This window comes from Phascolarctos cinereus, unplaced genomic scaffold (genome assembly GCF_003287225.1).
Source record: "Phascolarctos cinereus isolate Bilbo 61053 unplaced genomic scaffold, phaCin_HiC Scaffold_4;HRSCAF=312, whole genome shotgun sequence".
Lineage (NCBI taxonomy): Eukaryota > Metazoa > Chordata > Mammalia > Diprotodontia > Phascolarctidae > Phascolarctos > Phascolarctos cinereus.
The window spans coordinates 78090298-78115776 of record NW_027555847.1 but is presented as its reverse complement, the minus strand read 5'-3'; the positions used below and the strand labels follow the sequence as shown (position 1 = coordinate 78115776).

At 37.3% G+C, this 25479-nt stretch overlaps 1 protein-coding gene across 1 annotated transcript in view; it reads right to left on the bottom strand.

Annotated features, from left to right (window-relative positions):
• Nucleotides 1–25479, bottom strand: part of TNS3 (tensin 3) — a 425395-nt gene that overhangs the window by 152544 nt on the left and 247372 nt on the right. Inside the window, 6 exon segments of the mRNA XM_020977772.2 lie at nucleotides 5962–6066; nucleotides 6899–6964; nucleotides 7689–7818; nucleotides 22717–22792; nucleotides 23321–23381; nucleotides 24835–24947. Coding sequence (XP_020833431.1) covers nucleotides 5962–6066; nucleotides 6899–6964; nucleotides 7689–7818; nucleotides 22717–22792; nucleotides 23321–23381; nucleotides 24835–24947 — 551 coding nt within the window.

The following is a 25479-nucleotide window of genomic DNA, read 5'->3' as shown; positions in this document are numbered from 1 at the left end:
ATCATTTTGGTCTCCAGATAGAAACTGTTAATGTACTAAAACTATTCTTGGCATTTGAGAACATGAGCTCCTACTTAATAAAATGTAGGACAAAAGTGAAGAGAACGTGTCATCCTCTGGGGCCTCTTCAGAATAATAGCTTTGTGAATAATGTTAGGGACTGCCCTTCATTAATGTGAAATCCCCAGTTAGATTCTACAGAGGAAGAATGGTAGTTGATGGGGGGAGGGAGATAACAGCTGTCTTCATATATCTGAAGGGTTGTCACACAACTGGCTTCAGAGTATAGAAGAAGGAACAAGGGAGTAGGAGTTACAAAGAAGCAAACATGTCAGAAAAAACTATAGCTATCCAAAAGGAGGACTGGGTGCTTCGGCTGGTAGAGAGATTCCTCCATATTGGAGCTATTCAAATAGATGGGGGTTGACCTCCTCTCAGCTATAATGTAGTGGTGACAGTTTGGGGGGTATGGGTAGGACTAGATCAGAAGTGTCAACTCAAGACCCCAAACTCCAAGTACAGTCAAACTACATTAAAAAGTAACTGGGATACGTGGCCAGCAAGGATCCATTTTAATTTGAGTATGACACCATTAGACAAGACGGCCACTGAAACTCCGTAAAGGATTCTGTGATTCTGTAGCCTCATCTTAGCACATTAACACAGACTATGAACATCGCAGGAGCACATAATTAAGCCAAACACCCCCAAAGTGATATGTCAGCAGACTCTTCCCACAAATTAAAGAAGCTAAAATAAAATATGCTTGTTACCACTGTGACAATGAGATTTCTCTAAAGCCTTGTCCACGTTAGCTTCCCTCTTTACAACAAAAGCAAATTATAGTGTTAAGAGATAAATGAGGGAGCTCTTTGCAGAAGGGGGAACAACTGAGGGCAGACAGAGGGAAAAGGCATAATTCCAAACCGGCAATGATTTCTGCAGCAGAAATCCGGTATTCAGTGCTTCTGTTTTCATTACCCACAGCAGTCAGGGAGTGGGAAACTGTTGCAACTCATTGCCTTTCAATGGAAAACAAACTTCTTTTGGCCTGCCATCCTTTATTTTTCAAAGCTTTACACACATTCAAGGACCGAAGCTGGAGTTGCTTTCATTACCAAAAATGTAGTCAAAAAAGAGCTCCCCAGAAACGGCTTCTACCCTGTTCTAATTGTGAGACACTGGCATTCCTCTGATAAGCAACTACTCCAAGCTGTCCCACCAAGCCTCAGTATTGCAACACTTGAAGGGGCCCACTGAGAAAGCAAGTGTTTCACTACCCAAGAAGGCAACTCCCTGTTCAACAGCTATTAACTTGACGTTGAAGAGAACAGGGAAAATGAAGGAAAAGAAGTCAAATGTCAAATGAAATCACAGGGCATGGATGCATTCCTGAACACCAACGAGTGCTTTTCACCAAGGAGAAAACGGTATTTATAACAAAGGCAGCACTGAACCAGTGTGGAAAGGCTTCTGTCTATTAAAGTGAGCAAGCCTAAAAGTTCTCCTAAAGAGGTTCACAATGAGACAGAGTTTGCTCCCCAGGTCTAGTCAAGGTAGAAGGACAGATGGAGATGTGGTACCGATAATGATCAATACGAGATACTGTTGATAGTTAAATACTTCTTTATTGGACCTTTGCTGTAAGGTTCAACTGTAAGACAGATATCCTTCATTACTGCAGCAAGGCAAAATGTCAAATTATCTAAAACATAATGGACCAAATGATTCCCGAAAGCTCATTTGCAAGTCTTGAATCACTGACATAGCTATACCTCATTCTAACATGTAGACAGAGGAAGGATCTGTAATTTTCTTCCTATAAGTAACTCAGTTATAGCATCCATCCTCCACTCAGCCCTCTATGTCCTAGGAGGTGAGCACTAAAGAATGAGCACATGAGAGAAACAAGGGACTTGCCCAGAGTCACAAAGGTTATTAACATCAGATGTGAGATTTAAACCCAGGTACTCCAATCCTAAGGTGAGCAGTTATGCCACACTTCCTCCTCTCATTCCAAAACTGAAAAGAAAACACATATTTAAATGATGCTTTTGTCTCCTGAAATATCACTGATAAATTCTCATTCCAATTCACAGGGAAGATGATCTCACCATGTGCACTGCTATCTGACTTGGCTGTTTCTGCAGTGAGTAGAATGGCATCACTGGTAAACATCTTCAGGGTACCTACTCCCCTGCAGGAGGTCCTGGCAATGCAAAATACTGAGATGCTCTTCCCTTTCTAGGGGCTTCCCACACAGTTGAGAAGAAATGATATGTATGTAAAGTGGTAATGTAACAATACATTGTAACATATGTTACAGACACAATGAAAGAGAGAAAGCATGGTAACAACAATGATGATAACAATAACAATCTTAGCTGGGTTTACAAAACACTTTACAAATATTATCTCATTTCATCCCTTAACAACCCTCAGAGGTGCTGTTCTTATCCCCTTTTTACAAAAGAGGAAACTAAAACAGAGAGAAGTTAAGTGACTTGCTCAGGATCACCCAGCTAGTCAACGTCTGAGATGGGATTTGAAGTCAGATCTTGGTGATTCCACGTCCAGGGCTCTATCTGCTGTACCACCTAGTTGTCAAGGGGATGGAGGAGGCTGGAGGAGAGCATGGAAAAAGCATCAACAGAAAAAAGGAAACTCTCACTGCTAAGAGAATCTCCTCCCATCATTAGTAGGCAGTTCTTTTTCTCAGTTTTATTCTGCCTAAGATTTCAAATTCTTTAAGTTTAAATTTTGAAGCAGGGAATACTCACACAGCAGCAGCAGTTAAAGGCAAAAAAAGAAAGGAAAGAAGCAAATCAGAAATCAAAAGGAGAACTAGATTTCCCTTAACTTTGTCAAAGATAGATGACAGATGATGGACAGATGGACGGATATAGATAACTGAGATGTTTAAGATAGGGATAGCAATAGAGAACTGGTTGACAGAGATAGAGATAGATAGCTGATAGCAACAGAAAGAGATGAGAGAAATACGATAGAGATAGATGATAGAAATAGAGCATTTATTAAGTGCTTACTATGGGCCAGGAACTGAGTAACTGGTGTAACTGGTTTAGCTCTCACTACTCCATGTACCTTCACTCCCCCATTTCTGATTTTGATGAGGAAAAACACAAATTTCCAACTTCTCTGTAAGAGCTAAGGATAAAATGGAGTTTCCTTTTTCTTCAATAATTTAAAGGTTCCTAAGTGCCACGATGGGGCATTATCACCAACAAGACAGACCATAGCCCCTCTGGGACTTTGTAGATTATCTCTGTGAACCACTAACAACAACAAACCATTCTGGTCCTCTGACAGCAGTCATGCAGTCCACAGCCAGGCCCGTGCTGAGAGTACAACAAACACTTCTTAAGCACTGACTCAGAACTAGGCGTCCTGACCCTCCTTGAACTCTTTCTACCTTGAGAATGCCTGAGGTGGGATGTGGGCCCAGGCTCTTAACTTTGAGTGCAGCACTCCAAGCACCATGATACATGCTTCTCAACAGCCTCTAAAACTGGGGGATCAGACTGGCTGATCTCTAATTTACCATTTTAAATTCAAATTCATAGTTCAAAGGACCATGATCCATGCTCATATGGCCTATGAGTTATCTGTGCATGGAAAATGAAAAGAAAAAAATTAAATATCATTTTCAAAGAAGTATATTTAATTGAAGGCATCTTCTAAGTATACAAAAGAAGAAGAAGAAGAAGAAAAAGATCTTTCTCTGGGCCCAAAGCAGAGAATTCCCTCATTCGAAGCAAGCATGATTCATGATTTGGCTGGTGCAGTGTCATGCCAGTAATGATATCCCTTTAACCAGCCTGAGTAAATTGGTGAAAGTCTCTGCCCAGCCACCATGAATGCACTCCTTTCACCAACACTAGACACTTCCTATCCTGTCTCCCTCCCAGGGCCTAAATGGCCACCAGAATTCTGGAAAGGGTGGAGCAGGGATCTCATTCATTTCCTATTCAAATAGCTGACAAGCAGAAGGAAGCATTTTTGCTTGACTTTAGGAATCAGTGACCATGTAAGAGAGATGTTAAATTCTCCAACACAGGAAACAAGGGAATGCAGTCCTAACAATAACAATAAAACAATACGGAGGATCTATGATTTCAGTAGCATGAGGAACTCTCCACCAGAACAAGTCACCATCCCTCTATGACACTGTAGATAGGGAGTAGCTTAACTCAAGACAGAAACTGAGTTATATACCGAGGACCATAGAACCAGGGTCATATTATATCTATCAGAAGCAGAATTTGAACCCAAGCCGTCCTCACCCCAAGCCCAGCATTCTGTTCACTGTGCCATTTTCATTATATATAACAATAGTTCAAAGGAAATAAGGCATAGTAGATGGGGAGATCAATCTGGACTCAGAAGTCCCGAGTTCAAATCCTGCCTACAACACAGCTGTGTGTCCCTGGGTAAGTCATTTAACCTCTTATAATCAGTTTCCTCATCTATCAAACAGAGATAATAAAAGCACCTACCTCCCAGGATTGTAGTGAGGATCAAATGAGATAATACACGTAAAGCACTTTGTCAACTTTAAAATGCTAAATGTTAGTTATGATGATGACGATGGTGATGGTGGTGGTAGTGTCAAATGTAATAATATCCCTTTAACTAGCTTGAGGAAATTGGTGAAGGTCTCTGCCCGGCACATCATGAATGGTTACTAGCATGAAACACTTCAAACACTGTCTCCTTCCCAGGGCCTAACTAAGCAGTGATAACAATGATGACAATGATTAGAAGCCAGTCTTCCTGACTCCTCGTCCAGCTCTGCTTCATCTAGACAAAACGACAGAATCCTGGAAGATCAACTACGCCTACTGCATATAGACATGTGTATAATGTCAAATCTGTAAGCTAGCAAACTCAATAAAAGTTCCCTGTCTCCTTAAGGAGCAGCTGTAGGTACCATTAGGAGAAAGCAGTCGTATCAATTAGTGGCTAACACTACTACCTAGGGACACAGCAACCTCCCTGCCCACTCACAGAGCAAAAACGCCACGGTATCTTGTTCAATTACATAAAGTCTTCCTTTTGTTTACTTCACTCCTGGGAGTAGCAGTTTGACAAGTGTCTTTCTTTACTCTCTCCAACCCAACCTGATTCTCAAACAGTGATTCACAAGAGATGAAAGATATCCTGAACTAGATCAGAATCATTGCGATTTCATCTGTTGAAATCTATACTGTGCTTGCTTGATTCTGTAGAGAACTGTCACCTCATTCCTTCAGTTTTTTCCCATGTTTTTACTTGTGATGCCATATATTATAGTGTGTGAGTACAGAGAGTACATCTAGATGAGTCAGGGGAAGAAAAAAAAAAAGAACACAAGGCCATACCTCCAAATGTCTAACATTAGATGATCAAAGTTCTGGAAATGAGAACTAAACATAGGGTGTCCCCAAAGGCTTAGTGTAATTTTAATCTACTAATGCTTAACATATCTCTAAGACTTTTCAGAATACTCTGTATATTTGGTTCATTGGGTTACAGAAGGAATCATAATCCATTACTTAAGATATAGCAGACCACGGTGTTTATGTAAACAGGAAGGGAGGGTACATTAAGGGATAAAGATCCCCAGCAACTTACAAACATGCAATTTTAGAAGTTCCTATATATACTTCATTGACTGGCCACCCACTATTTACAGCTTCGCAAAAGTCTGACCAAAATCCAAGCAACATGTTTTTCGTGTACTCTCAGAAATCTACGGCTGTGTCATGCATTTCCATGACTTTTGGATTCTGTAAATACATTGAGATTAAATCTTCTAAGTTTGTCAATATGCAGTGAATCTGTTTTGGTTAAAGCAGTGAATTATTTCCTTCTCTGCTTCTTTTCAGCCACCTCATTTATTTTATCCCAAAGAGAAGCCACCCCATTTGAAGATTTTATATAAAAGCCAGCTAAACTCACCTTCCCCATCAGGACTCATATTTTCATAAGAATCCCACCGGATCAACGGGTCTGCAGTGTTGTAATCCACAACCACTCCATGGTCATTCTGTAAATGTTCAGACCCTTGGATAGAGGACAAAGACAAAATCAGGTTGTCAAAAGTGAAGTTCTGAGAGAGGCAAATATTTCCAGTGGGCTTACCACTCTAAAGAGTAGAAGTGAACTGATGAGTAAGAACCAAGTAGCTTCGCATCAATGTTACCAGAGAGAGTAGGGCACAATTTTTGAGACAGTCAAAGGAAAAACATGACAAACCCCAAAGGTTAGTGCTGTGGCAGAGAGGTTTTTAAATTCTGTATTTTTTTTATTATTGTTGTTTTTTGGGGGAGGGAGGTGTTTGCTTCTTGTTCATTTGTTTGGTGTTTTTGGTTTTTTTTCATAGATCACATTTAGAGCCAGAAGGGAACTTGGTATCAACCTATTCATTTTACAATTTAGGCTCACAAAGGTTGTGACTTGTCTAAAGTCAAATATCCTAAGTGACAGAACCAGGGTTTTAACCAAATCTTTTAACTTCAAATCCATTCTACCTCTTTGAAATTACCTCTTTAAAATTTAAATTTAAAATTTAAAAAAATTACCTCTACCTTTTTAAAATGCCAAAGAAATTTTTATTTTATGATTCAGAGTTCTGGTTAACCTAAATGATCTCTGAAGTCTTCTTCCAAATCAGATTTTGTGATACTAAAAAAAGAGGAGTGCAGGGAAGAATGGGGGTTATTAATACTAATAGAAAATAATTTTCTATTTAATAAAACTCACTTATATGTGAATAAAACATTCACATATAAGTATACTCTGATTCTGAAGGTATGAAATTCCTTCTGGGAAAGGAAGATTATTTTTAGTTTTCACTTTAAAATAAACATAACTATTTCTTACATTAAATGCTTACCTTGTATTTTCTCAGGGGTAGCAGAAAAGACTAATTCAATCTTCCCATAATCAGGAAAACGGTCATCTGAAATGAAAGAACAACATAAATGCATTCAGAAATTAAGAAGTGAAAGCAGAGAGAAGAAAACTTAATTTTTATCTATTCTGTGCTCTACTTGTATTTCAAAAAGGAAATGTTTTCCATTACAGAAAGTTGTCTCCTCTCCATTCCTACCTGCTAATTTCAATCAGTTCTCCCAAAGGAAATCATCCACTGTTCTGCAACTTGGGATCTTAGAGAGAGGTCTGTAGCACTGAGAAGTTAAATGACTTGCTGATGGTCATCAATCAGTATTTATCAAACATGTGATTTGAACCCAGGTGTTCCTGAAACCTAGACCAGACTTCTATTCACTATCACACACTGCCTCTCTTTAAAAAAGATATATATTATTTTTAAAAGTAAAGAATAAATATGAAATCATCTTTCTTTTAAAATGTTTGGTGATTTCTTTCCTTTTCATTTTTTTTGGGGGGGGGTGAGGCAATTGTGGTTAAGTGACTTGTCCAGAGTCACACAGCTAGTAAATGTGAAGTGTCCGGTCTGAAGCCAAAAAGTTTAGTGATTTCTTTCTTTTGTAGGCAGCATTTGACCAGATTAAAAATCAGCACGTCATCTACAGCACATAGACATTGAAACCTTAGGGGCATGGAGAATGAACCAAGTGAGCACAGGGACTAGCAATTCCTATTTGTATACACTTACTGTCAAACACCTAGTGTACACACCAGAGAACTCAGAATTCTACCTTTGTTGGCACTGTCCAGATCTTCCTTCCTAAACATCAGTCCATATCCCTGAATGGCTCCTGTGTGAAACTGCAGGCGGAAAATGACATCACGGGTAGCAGATCGATACTTTTTGTGGTAACATTTCAACTGTGTCAAGGAGAGAAAAACAGAAGAGAGCACCTCCATCAGCAGGTTTCTACTGGAGGATCATTTCATTATTTGTAAACTGCATGACTGTTCAAGATGAGAGAAACTCCCAGGCATTTAAATAAAGAGTTGGATCAACTGTTTCCAGTGATTTCATGTGAATACCAGGCAGTTCAAAATAAAATGTTGCCTTCTATACGTTGGGGAAAAAAACGTCACTAAGCATAACCTCAACTATTTTTTAAAAATCTTCTAATAGTTACTGTCATGCCATAATTGAATTATAAGATTTTTCCTAAGAACTTTTAATGCTTTCCCCCAATTATAGGTTCATAGAATCATCTGTTGGAAATATCATCTAGTCCATGATTTTACGTATAATTTTACATTTAAGGCAAGTCTCACCCAAGTCATTCTAAACAAAAATTTACTGTATTTAAACCATACCCAAAGCTTGATAATCCTTTCCAAAATTAAAAAAAAACCCACAAAACTTTGTCTAGAAAATGCGTAACTCTTTCATGTTTCAATTTCAACCCATTTCCATTTATTCTCAATGGATATCTATTCTGAAAAAAATAAAACTTCATCATTCTTTTTTGTACTGTCATCTTTATTTTTAAAATTTTTTTTTGATTTATCAATAATCACTTCCATAAGCTTTTGAGTTTAAAATTTTTCTCCCCCTCCCTCTCCAAGACAGCACACAATCTGATACAGGCTTTACATATACATTCCTATTAAACATATTTTCACATGAGTCATGTTGTAAAGAAGAATTAGAACCAATAGGAGAAACCACAAGAAAGAGGAAACAAAACAGAAGAAAAAAGTATCAAACAGTATACTTCTATCTGCATTCAAACTCTATAGTTCTTTCTTTGGATGTGGATAGCATTTTCCATCATGAGACTTTTGAAGATGTCTTAGATCTTTGCATTGCTAAAAGGAGCTAAGTTTATCAATATTAGTCATCGCACAACATGGCTGTTACTGTGTACAATGTTCTTCTGGTTCTGCTCACTTCACTCAGCATCAGTCCATACAAGTCTTTCCAGGTTTTTCTGAAGTCTGCCTGCTCATCATTTCTTATAGCACAGTAGTATTCCATTACATTCACATACTACATTTTGTTCAGCCATTCCCCAATTGATAGGCATCCTCTCAATTTCCAATTCTTTGCTACCCCAAACAGAACTACTCCACCAACAATGCATTAGTGTTCCAATTTTCCCACATCTTCTCCAACATTTATCATTTTCCTGTTTTGTCATGTTGGCCAATCTGATAGGTCTGATGTGGTACCTCAGAGTTGTTTTGATTTGCATTTCTCTAATCAATAGTGATTTAGAGCATTTTTTTCATATGACTATAGATGGCTTTAATTTCCTCATCTGGGAACTGCCGGTTCATATCCTTTGACCATTTCTCAATTGGGGAATGACTTGTATTCTTATAAATTTGACTTAGTTCTCTATATGTTTTAGAAATGAGACCCTTATCAGAGACACTGGTTGTAAAAATTCTTTCCCAGTTTTCTGCTTACCTCCATCATGATCTTGGTTGCATTGGCTTTGTTTGTGAAAAATCTTTTTAATTTAATATAATCAAAATTATCTATTTTTCATTTTATAATGTTCTCTATCTCCTGTTTGGTCATAAATTGTTCTATTCTCCATAAATCTGATAAGTAAACTATTCCTTGCTCTCCCAGTTTGCTTATAGTATCAGCCTTTATACCTAAATCATGAACCCATTTTGACTTTATTTTGGTATATGGTGTGAGAATTTGGTTTATGCCTAGTTTCTGCCATACTCTTTTCCAGTTTTCCCAAAAGTTTTTGTCAAATAGTGAGTTCTTATTCCAGAAGCTGGGGTCTTTACGTTTATCATATAGTAGATTAGTATAGTCATTGACCACTGTATCTTGCATATTTAACCTATTCCACTGATCTACCACTCTATTTCTTAGCCAGTACCAAGCAGTTTTGATGATTGCTGCTTTATAATACAATATAAGATCTGGGATGGTTAGGCCACCTTCCCCTGCATTTCTTTTCATTAGTTCCCTTGATATTCTGGACCTTTTGTTTTTCTAAATGAATCTTGTTATTATTTTTTCTAGTTCTATAAAATATTTTTTTGGTATTTTGATTGATATGGCACTGAATAAGTAAATTAGCTTAGGTAGAATTGTCATTTTTATCATATTAGCTCAGCCTACCCATGAACAACTTATGTTTTTCCAATTATTTAGATCTACTGTATTTGTGTGAAAAGTGTTTTGTAATTGTGTTCATATAGTTCCTGGGTTTGTTTTGGTAGGTAGACTCCTAAATATTTTATAATGTCTACAGTAACTTTAAATGGGATTTCTCTTTCTTTCTCTTGCTGTTGGGTTTTGTTGGTAATGGCAGGGGAGGGGTAGTCTTGGAAGAAAGAAAGAGGCTAAAAAGGTTTGGGGGGGAAAAAGAATTACTGAAGCCATTTTTTTAAAAATGCACATGAGAAAACAGAAGGAAATACAGACAAGTAGGGTTATATGCTGAAAGTTGTGTGTGTGTGTGTGTGTATGTGAGTGAATGTTATATTTTGAATTCACCATGCACTTGAAAGGAAAAACAGGGAACACATAATACATTGTCATAGTTTCATATGCAATTCTGTTTTTTTTTTCTGTTCTTTGCTTATGGAAATGTTCATTTTATTTGGTGTTTAAGTTCAGGGAAAAAAATCCCAATAAAAATGTGTTTTTGAAAAATTCAGTTTCCATGCATCCCTTGAGAAATATTTGAAGTTAAAAAACTGAAGCTCACTAACGGTAAGATATTTGATTTATGTTGACAAAACACTCAATATGGGTGTGTATAAAATTCCACATGACAGTAATAGAGTAGACATTGCCTTGGGTGATTGGCTTCAAGACCATGGATAGAGATGCACCATGCCAACTCTAAGGGTGGGGCACTTACTTTCAGACAAAGTCCCCAGCAGACAAGGGACTTTTATGAGATTATTTAAAGAATGGGTAAAAAATTTTAAAGCTTGGCAAATGCAAGTCATGAACACCCAGGAAAAAAAAATCAACACAGAAAAACTCCAAACAAGCATAGTAATTTTACAATTACACAGAAAATCCTATTAATTCAGGGCTCTACTGAGGAATCTGTGACCATCACAAAGGGCTTAGACTGGAACTTACCTTTGAGGATGGGCACTGTCCCAATATTTCTATTTCTGCTAATAACACCACCACTCTCCTAGTCAATCAAGCTTTAGATTGCAAAGTCATCTATAGCTTTTCCTTGATTATTCATATTCCTTAGCCAATCACCACATGTTGTCAGTTCTTCCTAAGAAATGACTCTTGTACCTAACAATACTGCCACCATCTTTAGTCCAGACCATCATTATTTCAAGATGGCTGCCTCCTAATTGGCTTCTCTGATACTTAACCAAGTAGTCCCCAGTCTATTACTGTCTCTTACTCTGGCTTTCATCTCAGCTTTTTTGTGGACAGGATGGCATTTCATAATTCTATAACCATGTGTCCAATCCTCTATTCATGACAGTCTCTTTCCTCTCTGCCTATCTAAATACCATCTTCCCTGACCCCGTTTTCTATCAAATTCCATTTCTTCCGGTCTTCTGCAGTATCTCTCATGCAGCAACAATTCTCTTATTCTGAATGCTAATGATCTTGACTTTTAAGACATTCATTTCTGCTCAATTCAGTATTTCCTTGTGAAATGTCATTTAAACTTTCATAAGCACAATCTTTCCAGGTTGACTACGCCCTTCTACAGGACAAGGACTGAGCCCTATATTTCTTTTCTTGGGCAATTTGCATGTAGTGGGCACCATGCAATAAAGCTTGAATTACAAGGCATGAAGAATAAAAGAATGAAGCAAATGTTAAAGTGACCTGCCTTAGGACTATATTCCAAGTATTCCAAGCATTTAAAAGTTCTGTAGGCAACAGCCAAAAAGGAACAAACTGGAAACAGCTACTAACCTTTTACTTAATTTCAGGGACTTTCTTTAAAGATGGTAAACAAGGATAATGATCCCTGAAGATGACTGGGTGAACTATACATTCTTCCCTTATTATTCCTTTGGCTATGGTATTTTGACTTGTTCAGGTTTTTTTTTTTTCCACAGGCTACCTAGAAGGCTTTCACAAAGACTTTTTGACCCTTTGAGCTTTCTAAATATCTAAAACAATATTTTAAAGGTTTTGTCATCTGATGTTGGAAGCAAAAATGTCCACCAAGAATTCTGTCAAATAAACTTGTAGAAATTAGCATACACCTTGGTTCGATGTGGAGCCCTCACCTCTCTAAATGCCTGTTAGAGCACCCAGCAAAGTGCAGGAACCATTTAATAATAATTTTTAAAAAAAGAGGGGCAGCTAGGTGGCACAGTGGGTAGAGCTCCAGCCTTGGAGTCAAGAGGACGTGAGTTCACATCCAATCTCAGACACATGACACTTACTAGATGTGTGACCCTGGGCAAGTCAAAGTCACTTAACCCTGACTGCCTCACCAAAAAGCAAAAAGCAAAAAAAAACAAAAACAAACAAACAACAACAACAACAACAAACGACTACTTGGCCAAAGGAAATTGACAAGTGGTAGTTAGGAAGAAGTGTTATCAAAATGATTTCCTTTGCAAAATAAAACAAAACCAACACATTTCCAAATTTTCACCAAAGAATTATACATGAAAGATCGGAAGGGTCAGGATTGTTTTTGGGAAGTGGAAGGAAAAAGCATAGTACTTGCTTCATTTTATAAAATGCCAGGACAGGACAGAACTTCTGAACTAGGATCTGTGACCATAAGAGACTAGTCTAAAAATTCAAAGTGAAGAGAAACAAAGAATGAGGAAGAAAAAAGAGAATGTAGAATACCTGGTCCTGAATTTGAATTCACAGAGCTGACGTTTGAGTTTTAGGTTCCACCACCTGTACAAGCTTACATAAGTCATTTCATCTTTCAGGGCTTCCGTTTAGCCATCTGTACAATAAGGTTACTGTACTTGACAACCTCTAAGGTCCCTTCCAACTCTAAATTTATGTCACTGTATGACATGCAATGGTAGGTAGTCTACTAAGTTAGGCTATCAGTACATATGTATAGCCCAGGCACTGAAACTGAACAGGGAGCAAGGTCAAAATTCAACAGGAGAGGGGCAGCTAGATGGTGCAGTGGATAGAGCACTGGCCCTGGAGTGAGGAGGACCTGAGCGCAAATCTGGCCTCAGACACTTACTAGCTGTGTGACTTTGAGCAAGTCACTTAACCCCAATATCCTCAGGAAAAAAAAAAAAGAGAGAAAAAAAAGCAGGTTAGACTGCATTTTTAAATTAATAAAAACTTTCAATGATGCTAAGCTGTTCCCTAATACAAAAGCTCCTATTTTTAAGATCAAAACTGTCCTGGTGATACTATTAGGCTATGAATTATGGATTCCTAAACAAGGAGAGAAATGTATTGTGGGGTATAAGTATGTTTCTGTGTATGCTTACAGAATAAGTGGTGTAAGGTGCATCACCTAGGAAATGAAGACTCCAAAAAAGATGGATCAGTCATGTAGCAAGATTTCAGGATGAGAAAGATACAGCCAACATGTTGCAATAGTTTCCACAAAATTATGGGAAATTCAGGAGGAATGCTTCCAAAACACAGGGAATATTATCTATTAATTATTTATAGGAAGATACAGACAGGCCTCACACAGAATACTACAACATGGATGGGTTGAGTCTGCACCACTGGAGTAAAAAGATGGCACTGTTTAGCAATCCAGAGCCTTACACTAAAATGCTCTAATAGTTCAGTTCTGATGTGTGCACCATCATGTCCACGGTCCAGTGCACTCATTCCATAAAGTAACCTGAAATTGGGAACTAAAAGAAAGTCATGGATTCATCAGAAAAGACACGGCATAAAGCCACCAGTAATTATGTAAGATGGATAAGAAATTCACATGAAACTTTTAGATCAGAAAATCTGGAAAAGATCCAGAGACCAGACCCAACTTGTTGCTTCTCATCTCAGTGTCTGTCATCCAAAGCTTGTAAACAGGTTTCCACCCAGTGTATCATTGAGAAAACTGTTTCACGAACTGGTAGGTTCTCTATAAATGTGAACCCATACTTTTGCTGTTATTTCATTTGCCAGTTCTGTTTGGATGTTATTAATATTTATCATCTTCTTTGTTCTTTAATTAAGCTCTCTGAATGTATTATGGATAATTCCAAACTCATTTCGTCTTGCTAGAGATTCAAACAGTTCATAGAAAAAAATCAGGAAAGTTATTATAAATAATCTAATCCACTCTTTCATTTTACAAATTAGCAAACTGAGTTCTCCAAAGAGAAGAGTGACATCCCAAATGCTACATGATTATCTGATGGCAAAGGAGTAATTCAACTTTCTTGCCTCTATGTTCAATCCTCTTCATGCTATACCACTGTGGCCTCTTTATTGACACTATAAATTATGTTATTCACATAAAATAGAAATAATTAATATAATTCATCTTCCCCATGAGAAGTGTAGTGGATAGAGATCTGGTCTTGATGCCAGGAAGGCCCCAATTCAAGTCCAACTCTGGCACATGCTAGCTTTCTTACTCTGATCAAGTCAATTAACCTCTTATTGTTTCAATCAACTCGCAAAGACTGTAAATTGCAAAGATGACAACCTGCATTGGTAAAGGAAGTGTCTTCAATGGAACTCCATAAAAACTGAACTATTTAGAGCGTTTTACTAGAAGGTGATGGTTCGCTAAAAAATAACATTTTACGATACAGAGGGTAAGTGGGATATAGAGACTATTTTTTTTTAGCTCTATGGTGGTGGATAACCAAATAAATATACACTGCATGTATAAATGCACTAGATCTGCTATAATCTCAAAATTCAGTTAAATTGTCACCTCGCTCCTCACTACCTAATATTTCCTCAGATAATATAAATAGGAGCAATCTGGATTCAGATACTGATTATACTTCATATTTAGGGGTGTGCTGGTAAATGTTTAACAGCTTACTCTTTAAAAAAAAGTATACACAGCAAATGCTAAAGTTTAATCTGTATCATTAAAATGTTTTCTTTCACTTTCTTAAACCTAGAAACAATAAATCAAGCCCTGATCTATAGCATTTGCTGATTTCTAAAGTGGAAATGTTCACAATAAAAATTTAACAACAGGATCTTGCAAGCTGGCATAATCCAGTATACCCCAGTTATTACGTAGACAAATAATTTCATCTCTCTGGGCCTTGGTTTAGTAATCTGTAAAATGAAAGTAACTGGACTAAATAAACCTCTACGGTACCTACTCTTTGATTGTATTGTACTCTACTATGCCTTTCAATATAACAAACCATATGTTTTACCTAACCATGGTTCTGCCTGTGCTGTTACCTAAGTTAAAACTAATGTATGTTAATATATTTATATACACATGTTAACTTCTATATAGACTACATAGAGAAAGAGTTCTGCCCTGTTTGTATATAAATGAAACCATCTGCAACTGGAGGGTAGGGAGAAGATTTGCTAAAATGAATGAAAAAATTAAGGCATAAAGGAAAAATGTCATTCCCAGATTCCTCAAAAAAAAGAAAAAAGAAAAAGCACAACTTTTCATTTTGGATCTACATTTCTCTGGGCACTGCAGCAAGCTCAGAAATACAGCTCAACAAAGAAGACTTACTGTAGGATTTGGGTGGTAAATCTATTAAAAAAAAAAACATTTTTGCTCCTCGGGATGCTTTCCAAATTACAGTCCTTGCCAAACATTTTATGAGGTATGGGAGTGCTTACATATTTGAACAGTTATACAGAGAAACACTGTTTTACTGAACTATGCTTTTGTTTCCCCTAGCTTATTTCTTAATGGATTCACTACCTTCTACCCCTCAACGGTATTTTCAACTCAACCTAGAATATATGTTCACTAGATTTCAAATAATACACACACACACACATATGAATTATAGAAGTATCATTTTAAGTATGGCAGGGAACAAAAGGGCAGTATATTTTCTACATCTTACATTCTTCATTCATTATACATCAATTGGGTGATCTTTGTGCTTAGGGAAATGACATTCCTAGATGGTGTAGTTCTTGGTTTCTCCATGGCAGGGGATTAGGGTCGGGGGGAAGAATCTGCAGTGGCATCACAGAGTTTTTCACATTATCCTCTTAAGTATGTTGCTGCTTTTAGGGGAGAGAGGAATGCTATTTTGGGGGGGGAGGAATGGCATCATCTCTTTTTTGCCCCTGGTTTCTCCCCTAAGACTCCTTTCTCATATGAACTACATTTCCAACAGGAAGACATGAAAAACAAAAAGGATAGCTTTTTGAAAAAAAAGTAAAGCACTTTGACTTATTTCAGATAAACAAAATGCAAGAGTATAAACAAAATAAATTATGATGGAGAAGGGGTATGAAAGATTATACCAAAGAGATGTATGATACAAAAAAAAGAGAGAGAGAAAGGATACTAACATGGCCAGAGCGAAGGACAAATGATGGACAGGCCATATCCTCCACTGGAATACACATATCATCAAGAGAAACGAGGGACTCAGCATTTGGGATAGATACATTGTGTCAAGATAGAGGCTCAGGATGGGCAGGCATGGATGGCTGACTTATTTGGTTCACTGGAGGGATTACTCACACCAAAAAAGCAACCAAGTGGTGAAGTGGATAGAATGCTGGATCTTAAGTTAGGAAGACTTGAGTTCAAATCTTGCCTTAGACACTTACTAGCTATATGACCTGGGGCAAATCATTCAAATTCTGTCTGCCTCAGTTTCTTTATCTGTAAAATGGGGACGATAATAGCACCTACCGCCCAGGTTTGCTGTGAGGATAAAATGAGATATTTATAAAGAGCTTTGCAAACCTTACAGCACTATGTGAATGCTAGCTATTATTGGTATTATCAACAATTATGACAAGATCACAGATCTGTTAAAGTTTTTGTGTGGCAGACCTTCTTATTAACATCCTAAATTCCACTGAGTTAAATTACCACATCTTATCTCTCCTAGGACCTAACACAGAAGGTGCTTAAAATATTTGTTCTGACTTAAATTGCTGAACAAATAAATTGCAGAAAGAGTATATAAGAATTAGCATACTCATGGTGAGACAAATCTAGGCGGAAATGTCTAGCTAGCAACTTTGGGAACAGATTAAACTTAACACAGAGATTTAGGATTCACCAGCTCAGAGGCCAACCCAAAAAAAAAAGACAGAAGAAAAAAAAATGACTCAGGAAAAAGCTATTGCTCTATCTCGATACAGTGATATGGAAAGTTAGGAGGCAGGATATGGTATCCAGCAAAGGAGTCTGATAAGAAGAAATCAGTCAGGTAGAGCAAGCAGGAGAGGGGAGACAGAGGAGATAAGACCTGAGAAAATATTCAGAAAGAAGGGAGAAGGGGAAGAAAAAAAGTATAAAAAGAGCAAGAAAGTAACAGTAGAATGAGAAGGAAAAGTCATGGAATTTTGTAATTAAGAGTTGATTTGGTAACCAATGAAAAGGCGGTTTCTAGAGTGTTATGGTCAGAAGTCTAATTGCTAGGGGTAGAAAAATGAGTGTGTGGTAAGAAGTAGAGATAATTAGTGTTACTGACTATTTCTAGGAATAAAAGAGAGCAGACAAACAGAATGATAACTTAGAAGATGGTAGAGATCAGGGAAGTATTTTTTAAGGATTGAGATGTCTGAACATTTTTATGAGTGGCAGGGAAGGACCCAATCAGTAGAAAAACACTGAAGATGAGAGAAATTATGGGCACAAGTAGAGGGATTAATTTTGTCAAGAACCACTGGTTACCAAATCCTCTCTTAATTCCAAAATTCCATAACTTTTTCTTCTCGTTCTTCTGTGACTTTTTCCCTCTATTTATACTTTTTTCTACCCCTTCTCCCTTCTTTGTGAATACTTTCTCAAGCCTTGTCTCCTCTAACTCCTCCTCTCCTGCTTGTTTAGATAGAGAGATAGATAAATAGTTAGATAGACAGACAGATATAAATATAGATGTATAAAATCTGATCCTCACAATCCTGTTATTCTCACTTTATAGACTGGGCAATTAAGGCTAAAGAGTAAGGGACTTGTCCAGAATCATATAGCTAGTAAGTTTCTGTGGCAGGATTTGAACTCAGATCTTTCTGACTCCAACTCTAGTGTTCTATCCACTGTCTCATGATCTCCAAAGTCCCTTCCAGATATAAGATTCCTTGAGCAGATCAGAGTTAGGTAGGATTTGTGATGTCATCCCCCAAGTTATTCCTACTCCCCACTGCTCTACTGACCAAGATGAGACTCTTGAGAGATGTCAGGTTTAGAAAATTCAACACAATCATCAAGCTGCAACCAAGTGGCTGATCACCAAGTTGACTGGGATTGAGATGAAAAGCTTGTTGTCCTTCATGGGGCTCCTACTTGAAGCCTAGCTACTTTCTTAGGCTTGTTATTTACCAAAATGAAGGGAATAAATAGAGCAATCATATGAGGCAATGGGTATTAGAAATACAGAGAGGGTTGAGGCCTTAAAATTTGGGTGTGACGCTCCCATTTCCCACTGTCTCCTCTTAAACTCTCTTTTTGTTTAGGTGTGTGCTGTAATGTATGGTTCATTGCTTCAGATGTTATGACCACAGTCTTCTGGATCCTGAGATGTTCAAGATCTCCAAATGTAATCACTACAAGTTAATAAGGTTACTGAAGCACATCTGAATCAGACTAGGAAGAAGCATGAAAGAGTGGCTACTTAACTCTATGGGAAGAGGTTCTTGATCTTGGCAAGGGCAAACTTCACTCTCTCTTTTGGAGATTATCTTACCTTTAATTAATTATATGCCAGCTCATTTTCTTCTTTCCCTTCCCCTACTGACTCTACACTAATCCTTGTCCAGAATACAATGTACCGAAATACAAGTTCAAGGCAAGGGCAGCTTGCATACTTCTCTCAAGATTTTTTTTTAAAATAATCACGAATTGGTGGTCTCTCATTTTAGCTGTTTATCCCTGTCTCAAGAATAGGAAGGGCCTGTAACGTGAGTGAATTATTATGGGAATGATACTCATTGTTCTTACCTATCTCACCTCAAAATATATTGTCTGCAAGAGGAGAAAGGTGAACACTCGGGCATAAGTGATTAAAAACAGGCACAGATCTGGTCTTTAGCCCTCAAATGAAAGGGAAGAACACAAAGGTGTTAGGATGGGGTGTTTGATTTAATGAGGCAGTCTTATTTAAAGACAAAGCGAGGTCTTTAGGTTTATCCAGAAAGCAGAGGTAGACTTTTCAGTCAGTTAACTTGGCGACTAGGCTTTCAAGGTTTCCAGAAAGAGGGGAAACCATGTTAATATTTATATTATAGAAGGACAGCAAGAAGGGAGAAAAGAGACCCAAAGAGAGGTCATCTTCACTAGGAAAGAAAGGTACTTTCCTCGGGAAGAGTAGAGTGTAAGCCCTTATCATGAAAGGAAGCTGCCTAGAGGATGAGTCAAGAGCCCTAAAGAGGAAACATATCTAAATAGAAAGGAGAAAATAAAAGGCACAGAGATGGTTTGGAAAGATTTTTTTTTTAAATAAAATTGCAAATTTCCATCAAACTCCTTATCTCCCATATGTGAGAATTTCTGTTTCTCCCAGGAATGAAGAGCTCATACTTTTCACTGAAAAGTTCCCATTACCCCAAGAACTTTTCTTCTCGTGGATATAATAAAGGCTATAGGTCATCTCTCTCCATGGATAATAATGCTGAATAATAAAGCTAAATGGAAAATTCCACTATCAACTCAGTAACAGAAATACAGTGATTACATGCTTAGAATATGAAAAAGCTGCCACTACTTGCTCAAAAAGAGCTTACTAATTAGTCTTGCAAAATACAATACTTATTGAACTTGAGACAAGATTTAGAATGACATTTAGAAAAATAAACATATTTATTGTGCAATAGTCATTGATTTGGTATATATATTTATGATCTGCTGACAGCCACAAGTTTAATAGTACTTTCAGCACAAGATGAGCCAAAATGAGGGCTCCCTGGGGTCACTAATAAAAATCCAGCTTCCTAGCTATTATCAAGCATCAACTGGCATTTCTTGGCCTGCCCCAAATGTTTCCATCAATTATTTATCATGTTTCTTAAAAAACCAAATCTCAGGTACACATATGTGGTATGGACAGTCTAATGGGAAGTATTCCTTTAATCTTCCTCTCATATAATGTTCGCACATATATAATAGTGTAGTCTGTTGTGAACGGCAATCGGGTACTAAGGCTACTTCATGGTTCACTTTTAAATTCCTTTTTCTGTCCTTTCTTACAGTCCCTGAGTCCTATGGATTTAATTTTCAGAAACCACTGAATACTTGTCACTGGTCAAATGTATGATTAACTCTGGTGCCAAGCACTCATAACCAGATTGAATGCCTCCTTTGTAAAATATGATCATTCCCAATGCCCAGCATGGAGTGCTAACAGGCTGAGAAAGGGACTCTCTTATGGGCCGATTAACACATAAATATCCTTGAAGAGTGCCAACACTGTGCCACAAACCAAAAGAGAAAAAAAAAAGCACAAAATACAATATGGCTCCTTTAAGCAGAGTGGTTTTCTATATGAGTTAAATATCAGTCTATTTTCATTCAGTATTTACCTAATCTTAAAAATCTGAATCCATATTTAAAATTTAGAACACAAAAGACAAATACTACTTAAAACTTAAGTAAAACTGCTTAAGTTATACTACTCAACAACACCACCCTCATCATAATGGTTGCTATTCTCTCTGCCTTGGATTTAAACAGAAGAGTGATGAAAATGGCATTCACCAAATTTCAAGTTAGGAGAGCTCACTGAATTGATGCCATTTCCACAGTAAACTTTATTGAATGCTAAGAGCCTTTCCAGTTATAAATTTGATGATTTTAAAATTCCAAAAGAACACATAAATACATGGACCTGGCCACAGATCCTAGGGCCACATGGCTTGGGGCAGGGACATGCAGGGCAGAAAATAAAAGTAATGAATGCTTTTCTCTCTGCTGTGCCAAATTCTACATCCTCACTCCCAGATTTAGTCCACTGTTGCTGGGCCACTAACCATAATTTGTACAGTAAGTTTTTATTTATTTATACACAAAAATTTAGCATTTATAATTCTTCTGATAATAACAAGGCTAAAATTTATGATGTTACCAATAAAAGGTTATATATGATAAAAGTTTGTGGGGAAAATGAGTATATTTTTTAAGAGAATAAGATATCTGCAAGCACGTCAAGCACACAGTTTATAAATTAAATGTTAACTTGAAATTATTAATTATTCATTACAGCAAGTTCTTTAAGAGGTCCTTTCCTAACTGACACTGAATGAATGAATGAAAGAATGAATGGCAGAACCAATTAATTAATTAACTAATTTTGGGAAAGCCGTTTAAGTGTTTACTATGTCCAAAATACACTGTGTTAAGTTCTGGGGACAAGAGAAGTTACCTATTCTTTGTTAGCCACATTCACTCAACTTGCTATACTTATATGAAAATAACAGAAAGCTATACACATATAAAACTATATTAATATATATAAAATGTCTAATAGTCAATTTTCACTATTTCAAACTGAAATTTCCCACCATTAGCCCATGCTAGTAAGCCCTAACTACATATATATATATATATATGTATGTATGTATGTATGTATGCATGCATGCATGTAGGTAGGTAGGAGGGTATTATAAGCTACAAGTCAAAAATAGTTCATCTCAAGATAATGGAGATCTCACTTTTGAATTGACAAAATTTACTAAAAAAAATTGAAATGATTGAGAGAAAGATATGTTCTGAATATTTGATAGATCGTAATAAAATTAACTACTTCTTAATAAGTGATTTCATGGGATGCCAGGTGTGGAGATTATAATTATTAATGAAGACTGGCAAATTATCTGCAATTCATAAGCCTAGGGATTTATCCAGGACATGCAGAGGTTATGACACGCTCATGGTCATGGAGCCGATGAGTGTCAGAGGCACAGCTTGAACCCAGGCCTTCTTGATTCTCACGTCCTTTGCTTCAGTGTATGTGTATTTATGTACATATGTGTGTCAGTCAGTCAGGCACCAAGTACTTTTTAAGTGCCTGTCATGGACTACGTGGTTTACTGGTTCTGAACAACTATTCCCAATGTCCTTTCACCACGTCATCTTTCAAATTACTTTCCATCTTCCACACAAAACTATATCATGATCAACTTTCTATGATTTGACCCCCTTCCCCTCGTCCCTCTAATCAGAAGTTGTATCGATTTCCTCTGCCTCTGCCATGTCAGTTTAGAGTTCTTTTCTAATTTTACTACTGTAGGACCTCACTGCCAAGTATAAAAGCTATTTGGAAACATATACTAATGACTCAACTAGACTGTAAACACCTAAAGATTGAGGATTTTGTCTTGTTCACTTCTGTCTCCTCCGAAAGTGCTTTTTTGTACACAGATGATATGGAGTTGACTAAATAAGTCTACCTGCATAAGTTCCAACAATTTGCTTTAGAAATACAAACATATGGATGTTTTTATGAGTAACAGAATTTTAAAGGTAATATGTGATGCAAACTTAAGCCAAAGCCAGATGCCAATGTAATGACAGGGAAGTCTAAAGTAACCGTTTGTTTTATCTCTTTAATTAAAATAATTTCTCACAGAAAATAAGCCAAATAGTCTAAGGTAAAGGTCACTTTGAATTCTTTTTGTACATTAAAAAGAAAAAGTCAATTTTTTCATGTTTATATCAACAGTTGGAAAATACAGATAACTCAAATGGACTGTTATCTTAGAGCACTTACCATTATGTCTCCCTTTAGGAGCTGGGCTGGTTCGATGGCAATGCAGACTCTGCTTTGGTTTTCTGGACCAACATTGCTAAATAAAGAAAGGACATAAACATCAAAGTGATCCTGTGGATTCTGAGGCTGTGAACATTCTGTTCCTGGTACTTCTGGTTGCCAGTGATAAGTCAGAGCATTGTGGGTAACAAAACACTGAAGTAAATAGCACTGTTTCTTTTAATCAGTGGGCCTCAATTGTCTAAAAGTCTTCTGCATTTTTATATTCTTTCAAACTTGCTTATCCCTAGTTTCTTATAGTAGTACACCCTCCACCCCCACCCCCCCCACATACTTTGCAACAAGTATTTGGCATGCAGTTACCCATAAAGCAAAATAAGGCCTCAAAGAACGAAGACAGGCAGGGAAGAGGGAGCACAAGGAGGCACAGACGGATGGATCACTGAGGATGTTGTTGAGGGTCATTTACCTTTGGCTTTCCCCTTTCAAAATCTTTCTTAAGAAAGCAAGCATGTAGGTAAAGTATAATCATTTTGCATGACTTCCCAAAAAAAATCCCTCAAGAGCTGAAGATATTCACAGACGACAGATCATAAACACTTACTAGATTCCTGATGTATAGACTGGCTGCATTGCTTGGTAGAGCTTCAAAAATGGTCGGCAAACTGAAAGAGCCAAAATGTTTTGGGGGAAAAAAATCAGACTTATATGGAAAGAAACTTTTGAACTAGGAAATCATGCAAGCTAACAAGAAAGATCAATCAGCAAGGAATTATCCCATGCAGGGGGATTTCACAAGCCTTCTTGTGCACAGAGCATTTTTCCAGTTCTACAACAATAGACTATGGAAGGCGGGGTTAGGTGGGAAAAGGTAGCACCATGTCCTGGAACTCTATGTACAAGGCAGGGCAAGGAGGGTTTCCAAGGCTTTTTTCAGATGGGCCCAATGGTAAAAAGGGTGGAAGAACATCTTAATTATCAGCCAAGAAGAGTGAAAATATTATAACTTACTAAAAACATGATTCTTCATTATCTAAATTATACCCTGACAGTGGTGAAAATGTCCTAGTTTCCATACAAATATGGGGGTACTAACATGATGGATGTGGGCTCATCCACACTCACTTTTTGCCAGATCTCCTTTGTAGCCAAAAAAGCATAAAACTGTTATAGACAGCTGTCTAGGGAGAGGAGGTTAATATATGCCCACAGAGGAAAAGAAAACTGGCTCAAAAAAGACTTAACTTGCACTTCATGTTACTGAACTAATTGACCACAAGCTTAGCTTACTAATTAACCTTTCCAAGACAGAGTTCAGAATCGGTCACTGGCCTAATTCTTTAGATGAGCAAGCAGACCAAATCAAAAGGGCATAAAAGGAATGGAGCGTTGTTCTCACACAAATGACACCAAGAAAATATGCAGAATTCCCTAGGATTTGATTCTGAACATTAACCACTTGAACCTCAAAGAGCAGAAAAGTGAGGATTGTTTTTAGTTTGAGTAAAGGAATTCCATCATCATACATTTCAAAAGATCTGTGGTTTTACTAGTGAGATTTACTCATCCCACCAATGCAGACTGCAACCCCTCCTTGCCGTATTAGACAGATTCTTAGGATGTTCTGGCCAAAAATAAAATCATCACCTGGCAGCCAACCTTCTGGGAATAAGCCTCTTAAACCTTTGTTGAACAAGTTATTGGAATGACAAGTTGATTGCCAGACCCATGCTCAAAGCTTCAAGACTGGCAGGAACTGACTGAGTGTACATTTAACAGACATAAGTTTCAAGAGCCCAATTCACCTCCACACAATAATGAAGAATTAAATAAGGCATTACTGGAGGTAGGTCTACCACCTATTTTTGTCTATATCTATGATTTCATCAGTTTAAGGGACTACTTCCAACAGTCCGGATCAGCAACTTCTCTGTAACTTAGTCTTTAGAGTGTTATCAGGGAAAATATGGGGTTGCCCATCATACCAACAGCCAGTACATTAAAGGGTGGGCCTGACTTTTTCCATTATGCAACACTGCCTGTCCCACCATACTTATTACATCTAAAACATGAGTAATAAAACATCCTCCTAGATAAAGTAAGTCCCCACCCACTTACCTCCACCAGTATCAAAGTTGGGGATGCCATGGAGAATTACAAAGTGCAGAAAGAGTGGTGTGGTATTCATTTTCACAGATCCCGAGAGAAGACCACTGAGAAAGTGAACATATCTGAAAACCATGTAATATTCAAATTAGTTAGAAAATTCATTGGGTTCCAAAAGCCAGAGTAAAACTGGAAAGGTACTTTGGAAAATTATATAGGCTCCTGGCATAACAGAGAAAGATATAATGACAGCAAAGTCATACTGTCTCATTCTTCTTGCAGTTCTAAGAGTAAATATAAGTAAACTCATCTGTTCTTTCAAGTGGAATTCTGTGGAATTCAACTATTGCCTGAAATATATGCTTTTTCCAACTTCACCATGAGAATTCTTCACTGATCTGCTATCATTACAAATGATCACATATATAAATGAAAATTCCAAATATCTGACCTTTACTTGCCTAAGCAACAAATCAAATATACAGCTATAGATATGTACATATCTATGTCTATCTTGATACATACACATACTGTTTGGGACAAAAATATTTCTAATATAAATCACACTCACAATTTTATTAATCCAAATATATTGAGAATGATTAACCTTTTCATGATGACTCAGTCTCATTTGTATTAACATGAATAATTATTGAG